Raw genomic sequence first — 22,912 nt, forward strand, 5'->3', positions numbered from 1 at the left:
GTACCGCCACCTACTGGACTGGAGTGTGGAGCAGTAGATTGGCAGGAAAAAAATAAAAAAATAAATAAGAACTAACTGAAATTATTATTATTATTATTATTATTATTATTATTATTATTATTATTATTATTATTAATAAGATAAGATGAGATAAGATAAGATATTCCTTTAAAGGGACTATTTGTAACTTTCAGAAATGCTTCTTAACAGCGACACCTGTGGCTGTGAAATCAACGAAAGTCAGCGTCGGGCTCGCGCTTGCTCGCTCTCAATATACCTGAACGAGCATCGCTCAAAACAGTGAGGCGACACAAGTCAGCTAAAACCACAATATCACTCTATATTTCAGCTGCTTGGCAGTAATGTTAGCTGACCAGACGAAGGTCTCTCCATGAACATGATTTAGATCTGATCCTAGTGTTGGCTTTTCCTGCCTAAGTGCAGGCTGAGACAGCGGGGCTCTGCAGCATGTCTCCCTGCTCTCTCCGCCTGCAGCCGGAGAGAGCAGAGGAGACACCGGCACCCGATCGGTAACAAGAAGACTACGTAAATCTCTGTAGAGCTCTGTCACTTCACAAGACACGGAAAACCTCTGTTGGTCTGGAGGAGCTGCAGCATTTATTTCTGCACAAACGTCCCCTGTGCATTCACTAGATATTCTATATGGTAGAAGATAGAGAGGAGAAACAGCGAGGTGAAAAGTTTTACAAACATCCTGCAACACTGACTGCTCACACCGCTCACACTGCTCACACCAGTGAGGTAGCTCACACCGCTCACACATCTCCTGTCAGTTTCCTATTTGTCAGCTCTCAGCCAATCACAGTCAACTATGAGTCCTTCTTCTTCTCGTCCAGAACAGAACGGGAACCCGCAAGCTGGGGAAACTCTCGCGAGACGGTCAGGTTGGGCATCGATCTCTAGCCTGCCTGCCTTCACTCACACAGCACGCGTTCTCGCTGTCTCGCTCCACCTCTAGACGTGCATGCGCGCTCACAACAGGTGCCGGTGTCTCCCTGTGGGCGCAGTCGGGAGGCGATAACGTTTCTCTTCCTGCTTCAGCCCCGGCACCAACCCGCTTTTGCTGAAGCAGGAAAAGCCAACACTAGGATCAGCATTGATTCATGGAGAGACCTTCGTCTGGTCAGCTAACATTACTGCCAAGCAGCTGAAATATAGAGTGATATTGTGGTTTTAGCTGACGTGTGTCGCCTCACTGTTTTGAGCGATGCTCCTTCATGTCTATTTAGAGCGAGCAAGCACGAGCCCGACGCTGACTTTCGTTGACTTAACGGCCACAGGTGTCGCTGTTAACAAGCAATTCTGATTCGATATCCATGTCTAACCTTAACTATTCTATATCAATGTCTAACCTTAACTATTCTATATCAATGTCTAACCTTAACTATTCTATATCAATGTCTAACCTTAACTATTCTATATCAATGTCTAACCTTAACTATTCTATATCAATGTCTCACCTTAACTAGAGATCGATGCCCAACCTGACCGTCTCGCGAGAGTTTCCCCAGCTTGCGGGTTCCCGTTCTGTTCTGGACGAGAAGAAGAAGGACTCATAGTTGACTGTGATTGGCTGAGAGCTGACAAATAGGAAACTGACAGGAGATGTGTGAGCGGTGTGAGCTACCTCACTGGTGTGAGCAGTGTGAGCGGTGTGAGCAGTCAGTGTTGCAGGATGTTTGTAAAACTTTTCACCTCGCTGTTTCTCCTCTCTATCTTCTACCATGACTCTACTGACGCACAGAAGAAGAAAGAGGTAACGTGCCTTCAGTAACATGAAGCGGAGAAAGTTCAGATACTTTCGGTACATTGTTTTTTGCGATGTTTCCATAGCTGTCTATCGCCAATCTCAGCAGCTAGCTAGCTAACGCGAAGCTAACAACAACATCCAGAGATGAGCTCTCGTTAACGTTAACATGTGGCTTTAGTATGGCACTGAGTAAATAACTAGTTTACAACAAGTTAACATCACATTAATTAGATCCTCATTCATAGAAACTGATAACTAACGTTAATCCACAGCAGTGGTTGTAAACCTGGTGTTGGACTGGTTATAATTAAACCACAAGCCTGAGAGGACTCAGTTGGACTTGTTTTCAGAACACATTCAGTTAAAGTGAGATAACTAAACACAGTAAAAAGGCTGAAACCGTGCCAGAAGTAAAGACTGCTACTGGTCCTGTAGGTGTTCAGTAAACCCTACTTCCTTTATAGTCCCAGCCAGAGATCCACTGACATTTGATGCTTTTCTTTTTCTCATTAAAATAACAACAGCTTTTAAATCAAACCATCTCTATGTGTTGCTTAGGTTGAGTAGATGTAAGGTGGATTGTTAAAAGGTTAGAGTACACTTATATTACATTACATTGTAAGGCTTTTTTAGAGGATAACAGTGAAGGGGGCTGGGCATCTGTCAGGGATTGAAATTTTGTCAGAACACAGCCTTTAATGGTGAGAAAATGAAGCCAGTTTGCATCATAAATACCACTTTAACGCCCCAAAAGTTCTTCTTCTTTATGTAATTGTCACCAACTTCCATTCCAAAATTCTCCAGGATTTTTAACAGGTGCTCTCGATCTCCAAAAATCCCAAACTAAGTCATTTAACCACTATAAGAGTAAATAACACACTCATATCAGCGTTGCCAGATGGGAAATGTTAAACTATCGTACCAGAGGCTTAAAGTTATCGTATTTTGAGGAAAATGATCAGCTGTGAGTCATAACCAAGAGAACAACTAGGTACAAATGTGTAATTTTACAAAATGCACATTTAAACGACTTTTTGACACATCTTCAAATCTACTCACATTGTTTTTTTTCTTTAAAAGCAAGCTGATGTAGCAATGATGCGTAGAAAAAGGGTATGTGTCCATCAGTCTGACAATTTTTGTAATAGCCTACTATTACAAAATTAAAATCACAAGACAGAAGGGAGAGAGAATGACAGCCGTGCTCGAGAACTTCATAGCCTACACCATAGACTGTATATAAAGATGGACGACTCGTCTCCTCTTCATCCCACTGTACAGAAGTGAAGCTAAAATATCCCGGATATAGGAACTCCCATCTTGAGATTTTAAAGTTGTTTGGAGCCAAAGTCTGCGCAGTAGTGAACCGAACCAATCGCGAGCCGAGCACAGCCACAGCATGTAAGCGAGAGAGACTCACAGCTGCCAATCATGATGTCCCACCCCCTTTTTATATCATCAAATAACTAATTTAAACCAATCTTATCAGAAAAATTAACACTTGAACAAACAACAGCGTGATAAGAACTGCCTGAAATGACAGAAACCATCTTTGGGAAAAATGTATTTGAAGTGTTCTTATGTGTATGAATGGATTGTTTGTTGTGATTTTATATTTTTATATTTGCAAACCAGCTTGTCTCCAAATGCTACCTGTGAATCAACTCAGTGAGAATTAAATTTAATAGGAGGGGGAATATATTTGACACAACATCTCAATTTGTATAGTTTCTATTTTGGATGTATTATGCAGCCTTATCCAAAATACTGTATGCTCCTAGCTTTTCTCTTCTGTTCTCCTGTTTTTGCATCTATCACTAGCAGCTGTCTTTGTGTCTGTGTCCTGTAGACTCTGATGTCAGAGAAGGTGACTCAGATGATGGATTGGGCCTCCAAACGTTCAGTGATCAGGATGAATGGAGAGAAGTTTCGTCGTTTTGTCAAGGCTCCTCCCAGGAACTACTCGGTGGTCATCATGTTCACGGCGCTGCAGCCACAGAGACAGTGTGGGGTCTGCAAGTAAGAAGCTGGAGCGACAGGATGAGGCACTGCTGTTATTATATTTCTTATCTTTGAACTTAAATCCATCTTTTCATTTCAGACAAGCTGATGAGGAGTTCCAGGTGCTGGCTAACTCTTGGCGCTATTCCTCTGCCTTCACTAACAAAGTCTTCTTTGCATGTGTCGACTTTGACGAAGGATCAGACGTCTTTCAGATGGTGAGACAACTTCTTGTTCTCCAAGACTTGAGTTATGCCTTTTGTTTGCGAACAGTCTGCCAAAAAACAGAAGAAGTGTCTCAGTTTGGGGTTTTTCCTGCAGTTTGTGACACACGGCCTCTTGCCTGTTTTTCGTCGTGCATAGCCGTAAAAAGAATAGCTTGAAGAACACAGTTTTGTTTTGCAAAACTTGCCTTATAGTGATAACGAGGGTACATCACGGGAGCAACATGACTGCAGTCGGAAATTGGGGAAAATGTAAGTTATTTAAAGGGCGTATCCCTAGGACGTACGTCATGGGGACATTTTCGGTTAATCAGAGTATGCAGGGCTGCATGTAAACGGGAATATTAATGGTATATTCATTTTAATTAGCCATGTAAACAGCTTAGTAGGAATATTGTCTTTTTCGGAATACAGGCAAAAAACTGACTATTTTGTGCATGTAAACGTAGTTACTGAGCTAAACCTGAGAGATGATAATAATGAGGTATTCACATGGATTCCAATTTGATAATTTGCTTTGATGAAGTACTTTGGGGGGCGGCAGTAGCTCAGTGGCTTGGGAACCAGAGGGTGGCCGGTTCAAGTCCGGCACGGACCAAATACGGAGTGTGGGCTGGTAGCTGGAGAGGTTAAATCCATCATTTATCACAAGCTGCAGTGTATGAGCACAACAGACAACCGAGTCCCCCGTTCACCCGTCAGGAGAGTTACTATAGCAGCCATGACGATCCCAGCAAGTCTCCACCGCATTATTTAGTTTAGTTGCAAGGTTGTCAGCGGTGTGTCTGCCTGGCTACTCTGTCTGCTCGGTGTAACGTTACAGCAGAGTGACCCGACAGACCATGTGTGTGTTTGTGCTACGTTTGCAGCTGTAGTGTTGCTGGTGGCTTCGTGCTCGCCGTTGTTACACATACACAATCTGTCGGCGCGGTGTAACGTTAAAAAGTGTGTGACAGACCGTGTGTGTGTGTGGCGGCGGTGAGTGTGGGGTTGTCGGTGGCGTTATAGCTGCGGCGTAGCTGTAGCAGTGTGTGTACAGTTTATTTGTTGAAGAATAAATGCTACACCTCTCCTCCAAGCCAACTTCCGGTTTCTGCAACTCCAGGTCAGGCTCTCTTAAGGTGGGCTGTTAAGGTGGACCAGCTATTCTCCTTTAAGTGACAAGCCGCTTCCCTGAGTTTTTCTCAGCTTTTTAGCTATTTTTAAATTTCTTTTAACCGTTTAACCGATAGCATTAATCAGTTAAAACTCTTAATGTCGGTTAACGTTTTTTTTTTTTTTTTATTAACATCCCTACAAGTCACCGAACACCTAACTGCTCCTGGGGCGCCTGACCATGGGCAGCCCCGTCACTCCAACATCCCTCTCTCTCTGTCTATGGGTCCTGTGTGTGTATATTTTGGACCTATGTCTGTGTAAAATAACAAAGAATTAAAAAATGTAATTTCTGCTACACATATTGAATGTTTTGTTTTGTTATTTGTGTGTTTGTGTTGCAGCTCAGTATGAATTCTGCTCCGACCTTCCTCCACTTCCCATCCAAAGGGAAACCTCGCAAGTCTGATACCTACGAGCTGCAGGTCAGAGGCTTTGCAGCTGAGCAGCTGGCTAGATGGGTGGCAGACAGGACTGATGTGCAGGTAATTGCAAAACACTATCGCCAAAACAATCGCCAATCGGAAGGTCTCACATGTCGAAGTGTCCTTGAGCAAGATACTTAACCCCAAATTGCTCTTGAAGGCTGTGCCATAGGAATCAGTACTAAGATCCTGATGGGCATGTTGCCATCAGTGTATGTGTGTGAATGAGTGAATGCTGACATGTAGTGTAAAGCACTTTGAGTGGTCTGAAGACTAGAAAGGCGCTATATTTATATATGTATATAAATATATAAATAAATATATAAATAAATAAATATATATATATAAATAAATAAATATATAAATAAATAAATAAATATATATATATATATATATATATATATATATATATATATATAAATTCAAGTCCTTCCATTTGCCATTTACCATTGTGTTTGCTCTGATGAAATAAACCAATAAACACAATCGCACGCAAACACCAGGAAGATGGAAGCCTCCGATGACTATAGTATGTTTGTCTTTTTTTTTTGTCAGATCCGTGTCATTCGTCCTCCCAACTACGCAGGGCCTCTCCTGCTGGGCTTCCTATTGGCTGTGATTGGAGGACTGGCATATCTGCGAAGACACAATTTGGAGTTTCTCTTTAACAAGAACGTCTGGGCCTTCTCTGCACTGGTAACAACGGCCAACACACACATGTACATCCACCTCCTACCACCACACACACATACATCCACCTACCACCAGGACCCATACATCTGTACATAGATGAATACATGGTGGTTATTCTCAACCAAGCTTTTAAGATTGGGGAGTAGACTGCTCTGAGCTGAGTGTCTCAGTGTGTTAGATAATTCTGCAAAAGCAGTGACCATTTTGATCAAAATTCCTCTGCCATCATATCATGTTCAAAAAGTGATCTATCCGACTCCAGGTTCAGGTTTTTAGTATAAACGGTAGAGCAATAACACAGTGATCAACCGCTTATAGTGATCAAAAAGCTTGGGACAGAATCAATCCTATACAAATGCTGTTTGAATAATTTGCTTATAGTAATCAAGTAGTCCGCTTACAGTGTTAATTTTCTTTCTTTTCATACATGAAAATATACAGAAATACATTTTAAAACTATGTTAGACTAACGTTCAGCCCTGGCCATGTTTAATCAACTAGTTGACTAATCGCACAGAGGGGAGCAAGAGACAAGGACAACATACACACAAGAGGGAGAGGCTGGATCCTCGATCGAATGAGCGATTCTCGAGATACGCAAATAACACACACAAGATATTCAAATAACACACACAAGATATGCAAATAACACACACAAGATATGCAAATAACACACACAGAGGGACAGACAGACAGAGATTCCTGGCTTTATAGTGAGATATCAAACAGAACACAACGTTGTGTAACGACCAAAAATGGAAGTGTCTCATTCTAAAATCCCAAGCTGCTATTTGAGATTCTCGTCTGTTTATTCAGCTTTGTATTATAAAGGAATGTGCTCCTGTGAGTAAACTGAGAAAAGAGTGTTGAAAGACAAAGAGAAATACAATGAATGTGATAATGTAGTGATATTAATAATCTCAGGCAATACTGCTGTTATGGGAAAAATCTCTGTGTTAAGGAAATAGTAAAGTCTTTCACCCCGGTTTCTAATGAAAAATCCAGATGTTTATAATGTCTTTCTTTGTGTGTTTCAGTGCTTTGTCCTGATCATGACTTCAGGCCAGATGTGGAACCACATCAGAGGACCACCTTATGCACACAAGAACCCCAGTACCGGACAAGTTGTAAGACAGAAACGCACTATTTAATATATTCTCATTTCACAATCTAATATGTGAACTAACGATCAGAATAGTATTAAACTGTGTGTGTGTGTGTGTGTGTGTGTGTGTGTGTTTTCAGAGTTACATCCACGGCAGCAGTCAGGCCCAGTTTGTGGCTGAGACACACATCGTCCTCCTCTTCAGTATCCTTCAGCTGCATGCATACTCACACTTTTACAGTCAGCACACGCTCAATACTCAACGATTCGTATCTCTGTTAACTCCTGTAAAATGTACAGATCAAAACAAAGCCCAAGCAAAACTAACCCAGAGTGTCCACTTTGATCCCTTTGCATGTTTCTCACTCCTCTAGCTTTGTTGTGTTGTTATTGTTAAAGCACAATCTGTTTGACAGGGGGCTGCAGACCACCGACTTCAACCCACACCACCACACGGCTGCACTTAAAGTAGCTGTGGCTCGTAGTTGTTAAAGTGTAGTGGTTTGAGTAGACAATAGTCATGAATCACATGCATTTGTTGTCTAAACCTTGACATTACTGTCAGATGCTGCCGTTACCATGGGAATAGTGCTGCTGTGTGAAGCCGCTACCTCCGACATTGACATTGGAAAGAGGAAGAGTATGTACACACACTGATTATTCCTATTTTCCTTGGCTTGTTTTTGTATACACTCTAGATCATTTTTAAAAGTTGTCCAAATGTTTACTGAAGGAGTTAGGACGATATGTTAACATTTTCCAACAGGACACCGTCAAAATGTCATGAAGGGAAATATTCGAAACAGAAAAATACAACCTGTGTGGTTGTATTTTTCTGTATTTCCTTTAAGTTAGAATATACTTCTAACTTAAAGGCAGGGTTGAAGATGTTCTCCAGTAGACACTATTTGTTATATTGGTTGAAATGGTCTTTACACCCCGACAGTGATCCATTACTGATGAGCTCTGAAAAAAGGACCAGATAAAGAGCCATCATCTGTAGCTGCTGTAATCCTGTAAAAACGTCTACCAATCACTGCCTTGCGGTCCGCTTGGAAAGAACCAATCAGATGACTCCCTGCTCGTACTCTACCCTTGGCGTGCACCAGCCTGAATTCAAAGCGCGTCGCCGCCACAAGTTTCCTGGAGAATGGATTAGAAAAGTCAGCCCTGCAGTAGCACTGCCGCGGTTACTTGTCATGAGGTAGCGTTGTTGAGTTGAGGTCCTCTCGCTTTCCAACATCGTCCACCCTATCTTTAAAGTTTCTCTCTTACACTGAAATTAGACGGGCTCAATTGCCTTGTTAAGTCTTGGTAAAAGACACACTCACCAAAACCGTCTTGGTTAGTCTTTCCTCCAATCCAACAATCATCAACTCTGGTCGAAGTAAATCCTTAATTCACAGAGTTAGATGTGGAAATATGCCGGCTCTACACGCTGTTTATCCCGCGGTCTCTCTCTATCTGCGCACTTCGTTTCAGTGTTGTGCCTGCTGCGATATTTTCTCACACCCCTACTTTTGACAGTTTATTACTGATGTTGAAATGAAAAGTAGTTCTAATGATTTACTGAATATGAGTGGACAAGCACACATGTCAATTCACCAACACGAGTATACAAATTTACTATATAGCAAAACTGACTGTGTGTGTGTGTGTGTGTGCCAGTTATGTGTGTTGCAGGTATCGGACTGGTGATGCTGTTCTTCAGCTGGCTTCTGTCCATTTTCAGAGCAAAGTACCACGGATACCCATACAGGTAGAGACAGAGAGACACAATCTTGTCTTACCTGCTGCCAATGGCTGAGGTAACGCCTTGTTTTCTGTTGAGCTAAAAGTCCTCTTTGTCTCTGGTGCAGCTTCCTGATGAGTTAAGAGCTGACCCGGCATCCTCCAGCTTCACAGCAAGTATGAACAGGAAGTTCCCCCCAAAGTGCTGTCAACGAGCACGGTGCTGTCCATGGCAATGCCACATTTTCTGTTTGTTAAGCCATGACTTGTCTTCTAATCTGTTGAGCCAAATACACACTGTGCCTTTTTACAAAGACTCGGCAAGCAATTCATTTGCCAATCAATCAAGTCTGCATTCTAAACTGTCTCGTGCCAAAAGGTACTTTTCTAGGTTAGATTTCTGGAATAGTTTTTCAGTCCAGATCCTACTGGACACAAATCTCAGTCTGTATCTTTATTTTTCAAACAGGCCATGGACTCTGTTCTGTTTGTTTGTTTGTTTGTGGCTGAACTTGAACCAGGATATATTTATGGAGTAGCAAAGTGGGAGCAGTTATATCACAGACATCCAGGCTTTCTGGAAATACATCGTTTTGGTAACATCTTATACGGGTCTTGTAATATCCTATCAATGTCCTAGGAAGTTTTACGGAAAGAACAATATGTTCACTTGAAGGTTTCAGGAAAGAATCAACACATTTAAATAGTTCCCTTTTAAGTAGAAGAGATAGAGTCAAGTGGAGTTTAGGAGCTGATTGCAGATATCAATTTAAACCCAATTAAATATATGTGTACATATAATACATACCATAAATATGTATTTATTATTGTAACCGTTACTCTACATATATGTTGAATTGTCTGCTTGCCTTTGATTATACAACCAAATGGAAAGTCATGTTCAGCTGAGCTGTGCTCTGAATAAATGACTCTAATGGTGCCTTCAAATGAAACTCGTAAGCTTGTGTTTACAACACGGGAAGTCGTGTACGTGAAGAACGCCGCTGCTAAGCAACGGCAATATTAACATTACAGTCGGCGTCTAGAGGCCACGGAGGCTAGCAGCTTTGCAAGCTAGCAAGTGGATAACATAATGCAGTAAATGCAAAGGTATGATGACAGAGAAAGATGAGGCCGTTGGGAATGTCAACATTTTCCTCAGACATATTATAAAATTACGAAGAAAAATAATGTACAGCTAAAATTACAATATATTAACTTATTATGCACCAAAAGAAAATAACTTCCGCCATTTCTGTCGACATGAAGAATCACGTCGCAAGTCGTGAACTCAGAAATTTCAGAAACTTTCCAATTCCGAGGTCGTGAATACGACATGAGGGGGCGTTCATATGGGCCCAACTCAAAAATACGACCCCATTTGAAGGCACCATAAATTATGCCAAAAATGAGTCATCAAATACACAAATCAAGCAGCGTCCCTTTTTCCTATTCATTAGTACCAAATGACATATTTCTTTCTAGGACCCTTTCTAAGTATTTACAGTTGGGTATCCGTTCCTTTCTTGGCCCGTGATTGGCTATTTGCATCACTGCAACGTGACGCAGGTGAGGAAGGAACAAATAGGACACGGTTCTATTTCCCACTTGCAAGGAGTTACACAAATCAAAGCAACTTTTAGAGTCGATGAGTACACACAAATTTGAGAACTTTCAAGAAGCATCTGATCACCAGGCTTAAAAATCAGCTGCCTCCACCAGTAATGACCTGCTGAAGCTAGAGGTGATGCCCTATGGAGTGCTCTCAGTTCATTTAAGGAGTTAAATATTCTGAATCATGGTTGGATTAACTGTTAAGTGAGTCCTGGAGCAAAAATGAGCTGATTAGTCCTCATCAACTCCCATTGCTCATTGACTGTCAATGTAGTGTGAACCAACATTTGCAGTGTGGAAATTTGATTACCATATTTTTTTCAGGAAACATGAAACATAACGGCACAAACCTGTGTACCAGCAAAGGAGTCAAATCTTATTGTCCTGTGTTCTCTTTTGAGAAATATTCAGAAATGAAAAAGGAGAAATTTACATTTGATATTTATATTAATTTGTAAGAACACTGTTAGTTCTCCGTGTACACAGACGGAGAACTTGTTTCCATACAGCCGATGAAATGGCCTCATTTCAAACCATACTGTCCTAAATGCAGCCTGCTACACAACACAAGAGCGACCACAGACCTTTGAACAACAACCGCATTATCTTTCCTGCTAAAGTCTCCTTCTCTAATCTAACTTAACCAACATGAGCACACTTCTTGTCCTGCACCTTAAGCTGGTTGAACGAGCCACCAAACAAACATTCACTGAGGGGAAATATGCAGTTTGCAGGCTACTTGCTCAGCTGCAGCACATTAAACAGTCTACAAATATCTGGGCAGTTGCTGCTCAGCTCTGGTTGGTAATCCGGCCTTGACGGTTCCCGTTTACAACAATTAAATGATCAGATTTCTGCAGTTGGTATTTGTGCTCCTGTCTGGCATCTTTCAAGTAGAAATCACCACTAAGGCTCAGGGGAATTGTAGTATTTAGACCAATTTAACCAAACCAAAAGGTATGTAAACAGTGATTTTATAGTAACAAAGTAGAAATAGCTCTAACCAATGCTCGTGACATAGCCATGTGAATGCTGTCATATTATTATAATAAGTAATCCTTCTCTGTTGACAACGCTGGGTAAAGAATCCTGCAGCTTCACCCACTCTGCTACTCTATACGCAATGTGCCTTACACTGCTGAGCCACTGGGGTGTCTGATGATATGTCTTATGAACTAAATCATGAATGAATGAATAATCAAGTGATTAATTGTCAAGTGATTTAAATAAATCTTAAGGCAGCATGAACTGTAACCAGTTCAATTATTCAACGCTACTCCCGCTCAGGTAGGGTGTAACAGATGTGATGTGGTGGATGCAGATGTGATGAAATTACTTATTTTTCCCCACATTTTTTACATCAAACACTCAGGGTGGTGATTTTAGCTTGTTTGTTTGTTTTTTTTCAATCTAAGCTGTGTTTGGGTTTATCAAGTCACTTGACACTAAGTCATATTTCACATGCGTTTTGTATAATATTCCTTTGTCTTTCCACCTGTAATAAAAAGGTCTGCAGTGAACCGTTGTGCTAAAATGGAATAGGAGTAGAACTTGGATCTGTTAACATTCCTGTTGTTAAAAAATGATTTAAAAAGACGTAAGAATGGCCTTAACACCAGAGCAACGTGAGATTTTGGAGTTTGTCTACATCCTGAGAAATATGCAAACCCATTCATTAGGATGCTTAATCAGAAGTATACTTGTTTTCTGTTGTGCTTTAAATGTTTGTGGTTGCTTTGTAAGGGGTGTACCAGGAGAGAATATTTGATCTGAGGCGATAATTTCTAATATTAAAGTGCCTTAACTGCCTCTCAGTATTTATCACTTCTTCTGTCTTTCAATTTTTGGGAGAGAACGTCCAGTATGCACGAGGGAAGCGTGGATTGTTTCTAGATATAAAATGTAATTTATCATCTACAACATCAAATATCTATGATGTTTATATTTGACAATGACTCCTGAATGCCGAGTTACTAGACCACCAGTGATCCGATGGCTTCCTTTCAATGTAGTCTTTCGGTCTATACTGTGACTACTATCACTGGCTATAGCAAAATGCCGGCTGCAGGCCTACTGTACTGTATCTGTGGCTGTGTTGTGAGTATTCTGCTGATGAAATGCTAGTCGACCAGCGCTTCACCACCTGTGATGGGAAACTGGTGAGCAAATGTCTTCGAAATTATTCGGAGAATCTGTAGACACAAATGTGGCTACCTGGATGTTGGGTGAGTTGTCCTAATGTGGGACACCTAAGCTCCAGTGGGTGTAGGTCTTCCTCAAACAAATAAAAGTCAATAAAATTATTGGTTAAGACAAGCTGCGGTGTCAAAATCACATGACCTCTCAAATATCCAATCATAGATTAGGGTGTAGCGATCATTAGACTACAAGCATCCTGTGTGAAGACCACCTAAAGGTCAATGTTTCAGGTCAGTGTTCAGACAAAAGTAATGTTTAGAGTTTAGAGGATATGTTTATGATGTGTTTGTTCATCAAAACATATAATATGGTGTAAATATACTCTATGTGTTATTTCAATCAAATATTCTATTGGCCCACTTTAGGAAATATGGTTTTGAAAAGTGGGACAAGATGATTTGCCTAATGTGGGACAGAATTAATTGTACAATGACAATGGTTATTTATAGGGTTTTAGTTTTTTCTAATGCATTATTTAAGATATTTAAGGTGAAGTGCAAATTATATTCCATAATTGGGGGGTGGCTGCATCTCAGTTAAAATTGAGTTGAGTTGAGTTAGGTTTTTTTTTCTTCTAATTTCTGCAGATTGTTGTTTTTAATCCTATGCATTATAGGTTATTCAATAGTTATCCATAATCAGGTTCAGGTTCAATGTGTTGCCCCAAGGTTTGATGTATTGGCTTCAAACAGGCCCTCTGCCTGTTACTGTTGTATGTGTTCCCTGTATAGTGAAATGAAAACATTTTAGTGGTTTAACATTTGAACTTTCCAATTCACAGCAGTTTCATGAAATTTAACTTGTGCATTTAATTGTGCTTTCTTTGCAGAACAGATATGATAATATAGGCTATTTAATGTCTTTCTAATATACCTAAATGCTTCAAAACTATTATAGTCTTATTGTTTGTTTGATGATGTTAAATTTTTCATGTAACATCCACACCTATAAGCCTAGATTTTTTTCAACAGCAATAACATTGTAAGTGGTAAAATGACTGAACATGGGATTGCACATTTAGCTTTAGGTGTTTGGTGATTTAAGCCTTATAACAGATGGCCATTGAACAGACTTTTCTATGTCCCACATTCCGGACATGACTGTCCCACTTTAGGAGATTTGTTTGAGACAATGATATGTCTACCATTTCTTTTATGAGTGTGATATCTGCATTTTCTTTTTTGGTTTGATTAGGACACATCCTGGGGATTTCAGAGTGGTACTGGGTTTGGATTTAATGTATTGGCTTCATATTGCAATATATTCCAGAAGTCTGAAATGCAACAAAAATGTCCCACATTTGGCTTATTCACCCTAACTTGTAACAATTGTACAATTCTGCAAAATATTTTACAGTATAAAAATAATATAAAAATAAATTATAAAACAAATAAACTGTAAGGAAAGGAAAGATGAATAAAAACAAAACAAAATAAAAAACAAAACAAAAGCATTCGGGGTCTGCTAAACAATTGGAATAAATTTGAAATGTCTAGCAGGAAACCGGTGGATTGCCTACTCCGGGTAGGGAATGAGTCCTTACCCCAAGTGAAGGAGTTTAAGTATCTCGGGGTCTTGTTCGCGAGTGAGGGGACGATGGAACGTGAGATTGGTCGGAGAATCGGAGCAGCAGGGGCGGTATTGCATTCGCTTTACCGCAGCGTTGTGACGAAAAGAGAGCTGAGCCGGAAGGCAAAGCTCTCGATCTACCGTTCAATCTTCGTTCCTACTCTCACCTATAGTCATGAGGGTTGGGTCATGACCGAAAGAACGAGGTCGCGGGTGCAAGCGGCCGAAATGGGTTTCCTCAGGAGGGTGGCTGGCGTCTCCCTTAGAGATAGGGTAAGAAGCTCAGTCATCCGTGAGGGACTCGGAGTAGAGTCCTTGCTCCTTTGCGTCGAAAGGAGCCAGTTGAGGTGGTTCGGGCATCTAGCACGGATGCCTCCTGGGCGCCTCCCTTGGGAGGTGTTCCAGGCACGACCAGCTGGGAGGAGACCACGGGGAAGACCCAGGACTAGGTGGAGAGATTATATCTCTACTCTGGCCTGGGAACGCCTCGGGATCCCCCAGTCAGAGCTGGTTAATGTGGCCCGGGAAAGGGAAGTTTGGGGTCCCATGCTGGAGCTGTTGCCCCCGCGACCCGATCCCGGATAAGCGGTTGAAGATGGATGGATGGATTGAAATGTCTAAATGAAATAGTTTTAGTCAATTTATAATTTTGGAGTTTTAAGTTATCAATCATAGTCAAATATGTTTTAAAATCAGTATATTTAAAAAAAAAAGAGGGTATTCTTTTAAGCCATATCATTTCATGTATATAATATTTCGCTAGGATAATCAAATCAATTATGTCTAATCTCATCTGCCAATAAACTGGGATTGTAGATGATGAGTGATATCTCAATCTTTGTATGATATGTTTTTCCAAATGTTTTGAGAGATTCTTCTGTAGATTAAACCAAAATGAAGTTGCATGAAAACAATCTACAAAAACATTCACCTTCACAACTGCAAAAAGTGCATCTATTGTTAACAGTTACAAAGAACTTGCAAATCTCATCTTTAGCAGGGTAATACCTGTGTACAATCTTAAATAGAAACTCATTGCTTTTATTTAGAATTATATATTTATGAGGTAACAGAAACATCGTTTTTTCTATTTAAATATAACCACCTATATTTACACATATGGGAGTAGTAATATGTTCAAGATGATTTCTAATGAAAGTGTTGTTTTACTGTTTGACCTGCGGTGGGCGGTAAAATCCCGTGAGGCATTGCGGCCCAATAAACAGACGAAGAAGAAGAAGAAACCCGGAAAATATGAGAAGATGGCGGAGAGTGAGAACAACAACGACGCTTCAGCCGCAGAGCCGTCTAAACTATCCGACCTGCTGGACGGCGGCTGGAAGATATTTGAGGAGGTAGACACTACAAACGACCCGCTCGCCTCTACCGCTATCCAGGTGCGAGTTAAACGCGCTATCGGTCAGCTGGAGGAGGCGTCCCGGATGGTGGCTCAGCTCGACCTGTTCAGCCGGAACGAGGAGCTGGAGGAGGTCTCCACGGCGGACCTGAGGTACCTGCTGCTGCCCGCCCTGCTAGGAGCTCTCACCATGAAGCAGACCAGCAGGGACAAACGACTGGAGATAGTCCAGACAGCCCGGGCTTACTTCATGGACTTCTTGAAGAGATGTAAAGAGTATAACGTATATAAGTTTGAACTGCCCGGTGAGACCAATGACAACACGAGTCAGCATGACGAAGCATCAGAGGATGGAGCCTCCACAGTCACGGTGAGTGAATATTAATGTGATCACCACGGGCGGAGAAAGCAATGACAATGTGGGTGGGTCAATGTAACGGGGGTCCACCCCAAAACCCCCCCCAGGAAGAGCGCCCGTCGTTGATGCCAGTTTTCGTAGTGGTCAAACGGCGGTACTTCAACTTCCGTCTCCGTCACGTGATGCCGTTGGGCCCAAAAAAACTTTTTCCCCATAGACTTACATTGGGAAAGAGACGTCTGTAACTCAGAGGAATTTTTTTTTTTTTTAGGTGAATCAACTTCCCAGTACGAACACTCTAATAGTCCTTATTTAATTATCCTTATTTATTGCAAATTTCCCCGCTGTGGGACTAATAAAGGAGTATCTTATCTTGTCTTATCTTTAAATCATTAGGTCCTAAAAGTTGTAAAATGCACTAATAGCCGAATCCAGAGTTATTTCCCTTCCTCCGTTCATGTGAATGAGACCCAGACCGAGACTGGAGCGAGGGCTGGGAGGTGGAGTTAGCGAGCCGTGACGACAGCATGACGGCTGTGACCCCGTGACCAAGTCATGTGACCAAGTCATGTGACCAAGCAGATGCTACGGCGCCTGTTCCATGGGCCCAATGGATGCGGAAGATCCGGGGACTTTATAACTCGGCAGTCGAGCCATTTTGGCATCATGCGCCATTGAGCAACCTTCAAACTAGGTTATTATTTTAGTGTACAGTTAAAGCTGAAGTAGGCGAGATTGGAGCAAATATGATTAAAAGAAACTATTTTTATAAAACGGTCACTATATCGTGACAGTAGTACATGAAACAGGTTACCTGAAAAATATCATGTTCCTCTGTGTCCTCCGGTGCTCCTCAAGGCATCTGCAAGATTTCACAGACCGGAGGAAAACAAGCATTAAGAGCTGATCTGAGGTCTGCTGTCTATGAGAGCCGGGTGTCAATCACTCGCGAACTCCGATCAAACGGTCAAAATAGGCAGCGCTGATCAAATATGAATCCATGTTCTGTTACGTTAATGCCTATTTCTTGTCTCAAATGTTTTCAGAAACATCTTGTAGTGTACTGTTTAGCTGTAAAATGAGAAGGTTTGTGACCCGGCAGCCTTGTTGAAATCTCTTGAAGGAACGCCAAGCACCAGTCACATGACCGGATCACAGCCAATAGGAAATGACCTGTGATTGGTCAAAGTCTCCTGTCACGGGCTAGATGTTCTAAAGCCTAAAAACAGATCCATGAGGAGGTGCAGAAGTCTAGTTTTCTCCCAGAACACTTGAATTACAATATGCTGAAAGGTTATTATGGAGTTTTTGCCCAATGATGCCAAAAATATACTGCCTACTGCCACTTTAAGCTGTGAAATGAGAAAGTTTGTGAGCCGACCGCCTTGTTGGAAAAAGTCGAGCCAAAACCAAGCACCGCGCACCGGCCGGAGCAAGGTTTCTCGAGGTTCGCAAGCAGCGTTTGACATCTGCTGTGTTGATGTGATTCTTCAGCTCTGATTGGTTGTTTTCCCTCGACTCTGTTAAATCTTGCAAATGCCATTAGGAGCACAAGAGGACACAGAGGAACATGATTTTTTTTTCACAGATTTTCTGTCTCATACACTACTGTCAGGATATAGTGACCGTTGTATTGAAATAACTTTTTATCATATTTGCTCAAAGTTACCGACTTCAGCTTTAATGCTTCCCAATAAGTTCTGAAAACGTCAAATTCAGTCATTAGATCCTTTTTTTCAAGTTATTGATTCACCTTTGTGGCCTATCACTGCCGTCAAATGAAAACACCTTTATTGTGAAGGACACACAGGAAGTATTCAGTAGCTCTACACATAAACACCAGCTGACTATGAAAGAGCAGAAAGTCATGGTGCTGTCTGAATGACAGAATGGCTGCTGGAAATAGTATCAAGTAAGCACACATTATGCACAAGTGAGTGGCTGTAGAGGACACTCAGAGAGAGAAGGAGCCTTATAAGCGGAAGTCTATTCTACGCAAGTGTCACTTAGGCTACGTTCACATTACAGGGCTTAATGCTCAATTCCGATTTTTAGACTGGCCTAGCCTAGACTGTTCACATTCATGTTTGAAGTGACCCATATCTGACATCAGTGTGAATGGATCTCTGCCCTGAAATGCCTCACATGCAACACACGGGGTACTGCCGTCCGCCGGCCCAAACACACACTGAAGTTATTGGAGCCCAGTGACTGCCAGACTCCACGTTACACAGGTGTTGCTCCTAGCCTCCATAACGTATGACTTTGTGTGACTCCTAAAAGAAAGACTTAATTTCAGCTGATATTTAACTTTAACAGCTCTTCTGTGAACTAAGTGAAATAAACTAAAGTACGATGTGTAACGTTACTGTTTGACATCCCGAAACAGCGCCAGTCAGCACGTCCACGCAGTTTTTATAGCTTGATTTCATTAAATCCAACTTCTGCTCTGTGAAACATGACAAATTCATCAGAAGAACTGAGTGAGTTGTGAAAAGTCTGTTTGATAAGTTAATTTACATTTTAAATGACTGACGAGAGAGATAAAGTCTTCAACCGTTTCCTACTGTCGGAGGAAAACCTCTGTTGACATATTGTTAAATTTAACGGAGCCGAGCTTACCGGTGAACGTCTACTCCTTCTAAAAGATAATTTATGATTTCTTATGACTCATTAACAAACAATAACTCATTTGGCAAACATGATTTAACATAATATTAGTTTTAGTTCCATATACAGTGAATAAACGTGAAGTTTCCCAGATAAAGCTCGTCTGCCTTAATGACGCAGATTACACATTTTTTGAAACTGCTGATTTATTAAATTGAAAGTCGACTGAGGGAAACATGACGACGAATTTAGCAGAAGAACTCGGTAATATAGAAAAGGTCTTTTTTGTCAGGTAACAAACATTATCGGTGTCTGATTGACGCACGAGAGGTTCTTCTTCTGTAGTTTCAACGGACCGGTCCGACACACTGTAATGGTGAGTGATCTGCTCCTGCTCAGTGAAATGTAACGTGGAAAAACACACATGAATTCTGATATGACCGTTCCCACAGCGGTCGCATTACAAGTGTTCGGATATGTATCGGATTTAGGACCACATATGAAAGTGGCCCAGATCTGATTGGGAAAAAAATCTAATTTCTATGTCCACACTACTCTGAAAAAATCAGATCTGTGTCACAAGACAGCAAAAAAAAAGGGATTTGGCCCACATTTGCTTGTAATGTGAACGTAACCTTAGAGCATAGTTTGAAAATGAATCAGGTGATACTTTGAACCGTGATGTGTGCTTCTTGTTCCAGCCTGTCCCCGGCCCGCCAGACCTGGTTGCCATGGCAACACAGAGACAAGCCAAGATCGAGCGGTACCGTCAGAGGAAGGAGCTGGAAGCCAGACTGTCAGAAGTAAGGAAGGCTGTGGACAGCGGACAGGCCGACGATGAAGTCAGCAGAGATTTTTACCTTCTGAATGTGCGGAGATGGGTCACTGTGTGTCTGGAGGAAATAGATAGCATTGACCAGGAGATGGAGATACTCAAGAATATGGACGGTCTGAAGCAGGGTGCTGTCAAGCAGCCAGCTCATCCAGCCAGGCCTCCCATGAAACCCTTCATTCTTACCAAGGACGCTGTTCAGGTGAGACTGTGTGTTGGAGACAGTGTAGAGGTCAGCTGTTACTGACGCAGCCACATGAAGAAATCCATTGACAAAACTAGCAAGAAGAGCTGCTGGGGAGTGCAGAAGTAGCATATAGAGTAAGGCTAGACCGATAAACCAGTCAACTGATATCGGCTTAATGCTGATACATCAGTGTCGTAGTGTATGTTGGCCGATAGTTAAACAAGAATTCACCATAAAGAAATGCCAAATTTGGTTTGAAGCCATTTGGAAAATGTCACCGTTCCATTAGTGTGCTCCAGTCCCTTGGCTGTCCTCGAGCTGAGAGGCACCTGATTCAGCTGCATACTGCCGGAAGATGCGCAGAGAATCCTCTTTCACCATTACATATTTTGTCCACCATAGGGCAATAAGTAGAAGTAGATTTTTCAACCATAAAATGTCCAAATCAGTATGTAGCTTGGCCATGAAAAAACGAAAACAAATCTAAGGGATCCACATCAAGATACTTTTATGTAAAAAAATAAATGTATAGGCTAATACATAATATAATACTTTTTTAAAAATATCAAAATCAGTATCGGCCTAAAAAATATAATATAGAGGTCATATTATCTAAACAATTACTTGTGTCACATGGTATTAACGTCCAAAAGATAGTTTGGATTATACCTCTAATCACAGTCATGTAAGAATTGCGACAGGCCTGTAACTGGATGCTATGGCTACTCTGCTGTAAAGGAAGCAGCTGCCAGTTCAGCTAATGTAACCAATGTCAAGTGCATGTCCATGCTAACATGATGGGCAGAAACAATCTCCGCTCAGCACGACCAAGTTTTGACCAGGGGTTTTGACTTCATTGTCAAAAAGAACAACTGATAAACATCATTTACATCTAGAGCGACTCATTTTCTATCACTTAATCCATTGACTGTTTTAGAGATTAGTCAATTAATCTAAACGATTCATTTTCCTCCAAAAAAATCAAGTTGACCATTTCATTTAAGTTCATTTTATTTCGACAAACTGCAGGCTGTGTCATTGTATAATGCAGCACAAGACAAAATACGAAATACGCTACCCCTGAAATCTGAAATAAAGATATTGTAATAAAGGATCAAAATATGCTCCACAATAAATAGTACACTTACTTACTTTGGTGCTAACCCCCTTCACTTTAATCAGCAGGTGGGAAGCAAGACAACGGGAACTTGGATTGAGTCTTGAGGAGTTGTAGCATTTATTCACCGACAGTCTGAGCTGTACACACACTGCACTGCTACGTCCACAGCTGTAACATTACTACTGACTTCATACACTCTTTGTGCGCTGCGGCATCGATGGAGGCCGTGTGCCGCTGCATGGACGCTACTGCCGGGCTGCAGTGACACAAAGCCAGCTGAAAATCAACAAAGTTTCCTTTCAAACACTTATTCAATGGATTTTCTAAGGCAGCACACAGACAACTTTATGGCTTTATGAATGTATTTAGCAGCTATAAGAACAAATGATTTTATAAAATGCATTGATTTAAAATATTGACGTTGATGCATTTTCAGTGCCAATGTTATCGATTAGGCCGACTAATCGCGGCAGCCCTATTTATATCAATCTAACCAACCCATTGATTGTCTCGATTGACTAGGTCAAATTAGCTACCTGTCCAACAAAGATGGTAGCAACATCCAGGTTCTAAATCAAGAGCAGAGCAGACGATGCGTAGATCAGAGGCAAAACACAGATTCAGGCTTAAACATGAACTTTATTAGATTCGTCATATACATACAGGTACATAAATACATTTGACCTCTGCATTTAACCCATCCTTAGGAGCAGTGGCCTGCTGTGAAGCACCCGGGGAGCACCTTGGGGTTTAGTGTCTCATGCAGACAGTAGGAACTGGGGATCGAACCACCAACCTTGCGGTTAACGGACGACCACTCTACCCACTGAGCATGCCTTTAGAAAGCTTGAAATCTCCGCAGCCATTGATGTAAAAGAGGACTCACTAACAATCGGCAGAGTCTATTGTGCTCAAAGAGCAGCTAACATATCACTCACTGCACATTAAAAGAATGTCAAAAACCGTGGTGATGTGATCAATACCCCTCAGCATCACAGAAACCTGGATGGTAAAGCAGGTGAGGTGGTAAACGTGTGAGGGAGATGAATTGACAAATCAAGGGCAGAGAGCACTGCAGGATCTCTGTGGATAGGGCTTCATTATACGAGTAGATTCCTATCAAACGTGGCAGGTACCAATCAAGGTAACAGGTACCAAGCAGCAGTACTGGTTGTAGTTTTCTTAACATGCTGTTCAACAGTGTATGATAGAATGTGTTTGTTTCATCTGCAGGCTAAAGTGTTCGGGGCCGGTTACCCCAGCCTAGCCACCATGACAGTAGACGACTGGTATGATCAGCACAGGAAACGCGGAGGTCTGCCTGACCAGGGGATACCCAGGAGGGTCCCTGTGGAGGAGAACACTGATGCAAAGGAGCTGGAAGAAGAAGATAAAGAGAAAAAGGCTGAAAACGAGGATGAGGAGTCTCTGCTGAAAGCCAGAAACTGGGACGACTGGAAAGACACTCATCGCAGAGGTTATGGAAACCGCCACAACATGGGCTGATTGATCCCAACACAATGCTCTTGTCTTCATTTCTATTCTGATCAGTCCAGGAAGTGAACGTTCCTCACAGTTCTGATCCTTAAGATTGGTTGTTGGTATGAGAAGATCACCAAACCAAGAAACACACCACAGCATTGCCAAACAAACCCGTTGAGTTCATTGACACTACTGTTCATTTACAGATGTTACTGCTAGTCATTTTACAAGTTTGGGTTCAACAGTCCTCTGTGGTGTCATGTTTTTCAGTGAGTCTTAATAAAAATCTACAGATTTGGCTGGATTAAATGGAGCCCAGCCATGATGCCAATGTTTCTGCTTTGTAATGTGTATTCCCCTAACACTGTCATTGGAAAAATAAAGAGACTGAACAACCATGTAGCAAGAAAATCAGTGTATAGAATCTGGTAAGAATATATGTGTGTTTAGCTGAAATCAAAACACACATCTCCTACATG

The 22,912-nt window shown here is 41.5% G+C and overlaps 2 protein-coding genes across 2 annotated transcripts; both read left to right on the forward strand.

The window, feature by feature from the left end:
• The first annotated feature begins 1,610 nt into the window (after positions 1 to 1,610).
• LOC119494452 (magnesium transporter protein 1-like) lies at positions 1,611 to 12,528 on the forward strand. Its single transcript, XM_037780329.1, has 10 exons — positions 1,611 to 1,777; positions 3,621 to 3,790; positions 3,873 to 3,990; positions 5,496 to 5,636; positions 6,132 to 6,272; positions 7,307 to 7,396; positions 7,515 to 7,578; positions 7,940 to 8,014; positions 9,043 to 9,133; positions 9,234 to 12,528. The coding sequence occupies exons 1-10, from the start codon at positions 1,697 to 1,699 to the stop codon at positions 9,247 to 9,249; spliced, it is 987 nt and encodes a 328-aa protein (XP_037636257.1). The 5' UTR covers positions 1,611 to 1,696; the 3' UTR covers positions 9,250 to 12,528.
• Positions 12,529 to 15,707: 3,179 nt separating this feature from the next.
• On the forward strand, positions 15,708 to 22,835 carry igbp1 (immunoglobulin (CD79A) binding protein 1). The gene is made up of 3 exons (XM_037780218.1): positions 15,708 to 16,214; positions 19,514 to 19,846; positions 22,185 to 22,835. The coding sequence occupies exons 1-3, from the start codon at positions 15,750 to 15,752 to the stop codon at positions 22,455 to 22,457; spliced, it is 1,071 nt and encodes a 356-aa protein (XP_037636146.1). The 5' UTR covers positions 15,708 to 15,749; the 3' UTR covers positions 22,458 to 22,835.
• Positions 22,836 to 22,912: the final 77 nt, after the last annotated feature.

This window comes from Sebastes umbrosus, chromosome 9 (genome assembly GCF_015220745.1).
Source record: "Sebastes umbrosus isolate fSebUmb1 chromosome 9, fSebUmb1.pri, whole genome shotgun sequence".
In the NCBI taxonomy this organism is placed as follows: Eukaryota; Metazoa; Chordata; class Actinopteri; order Perciformes; family Sebastidae; genus Sebastes; species Sebastes umbrosus.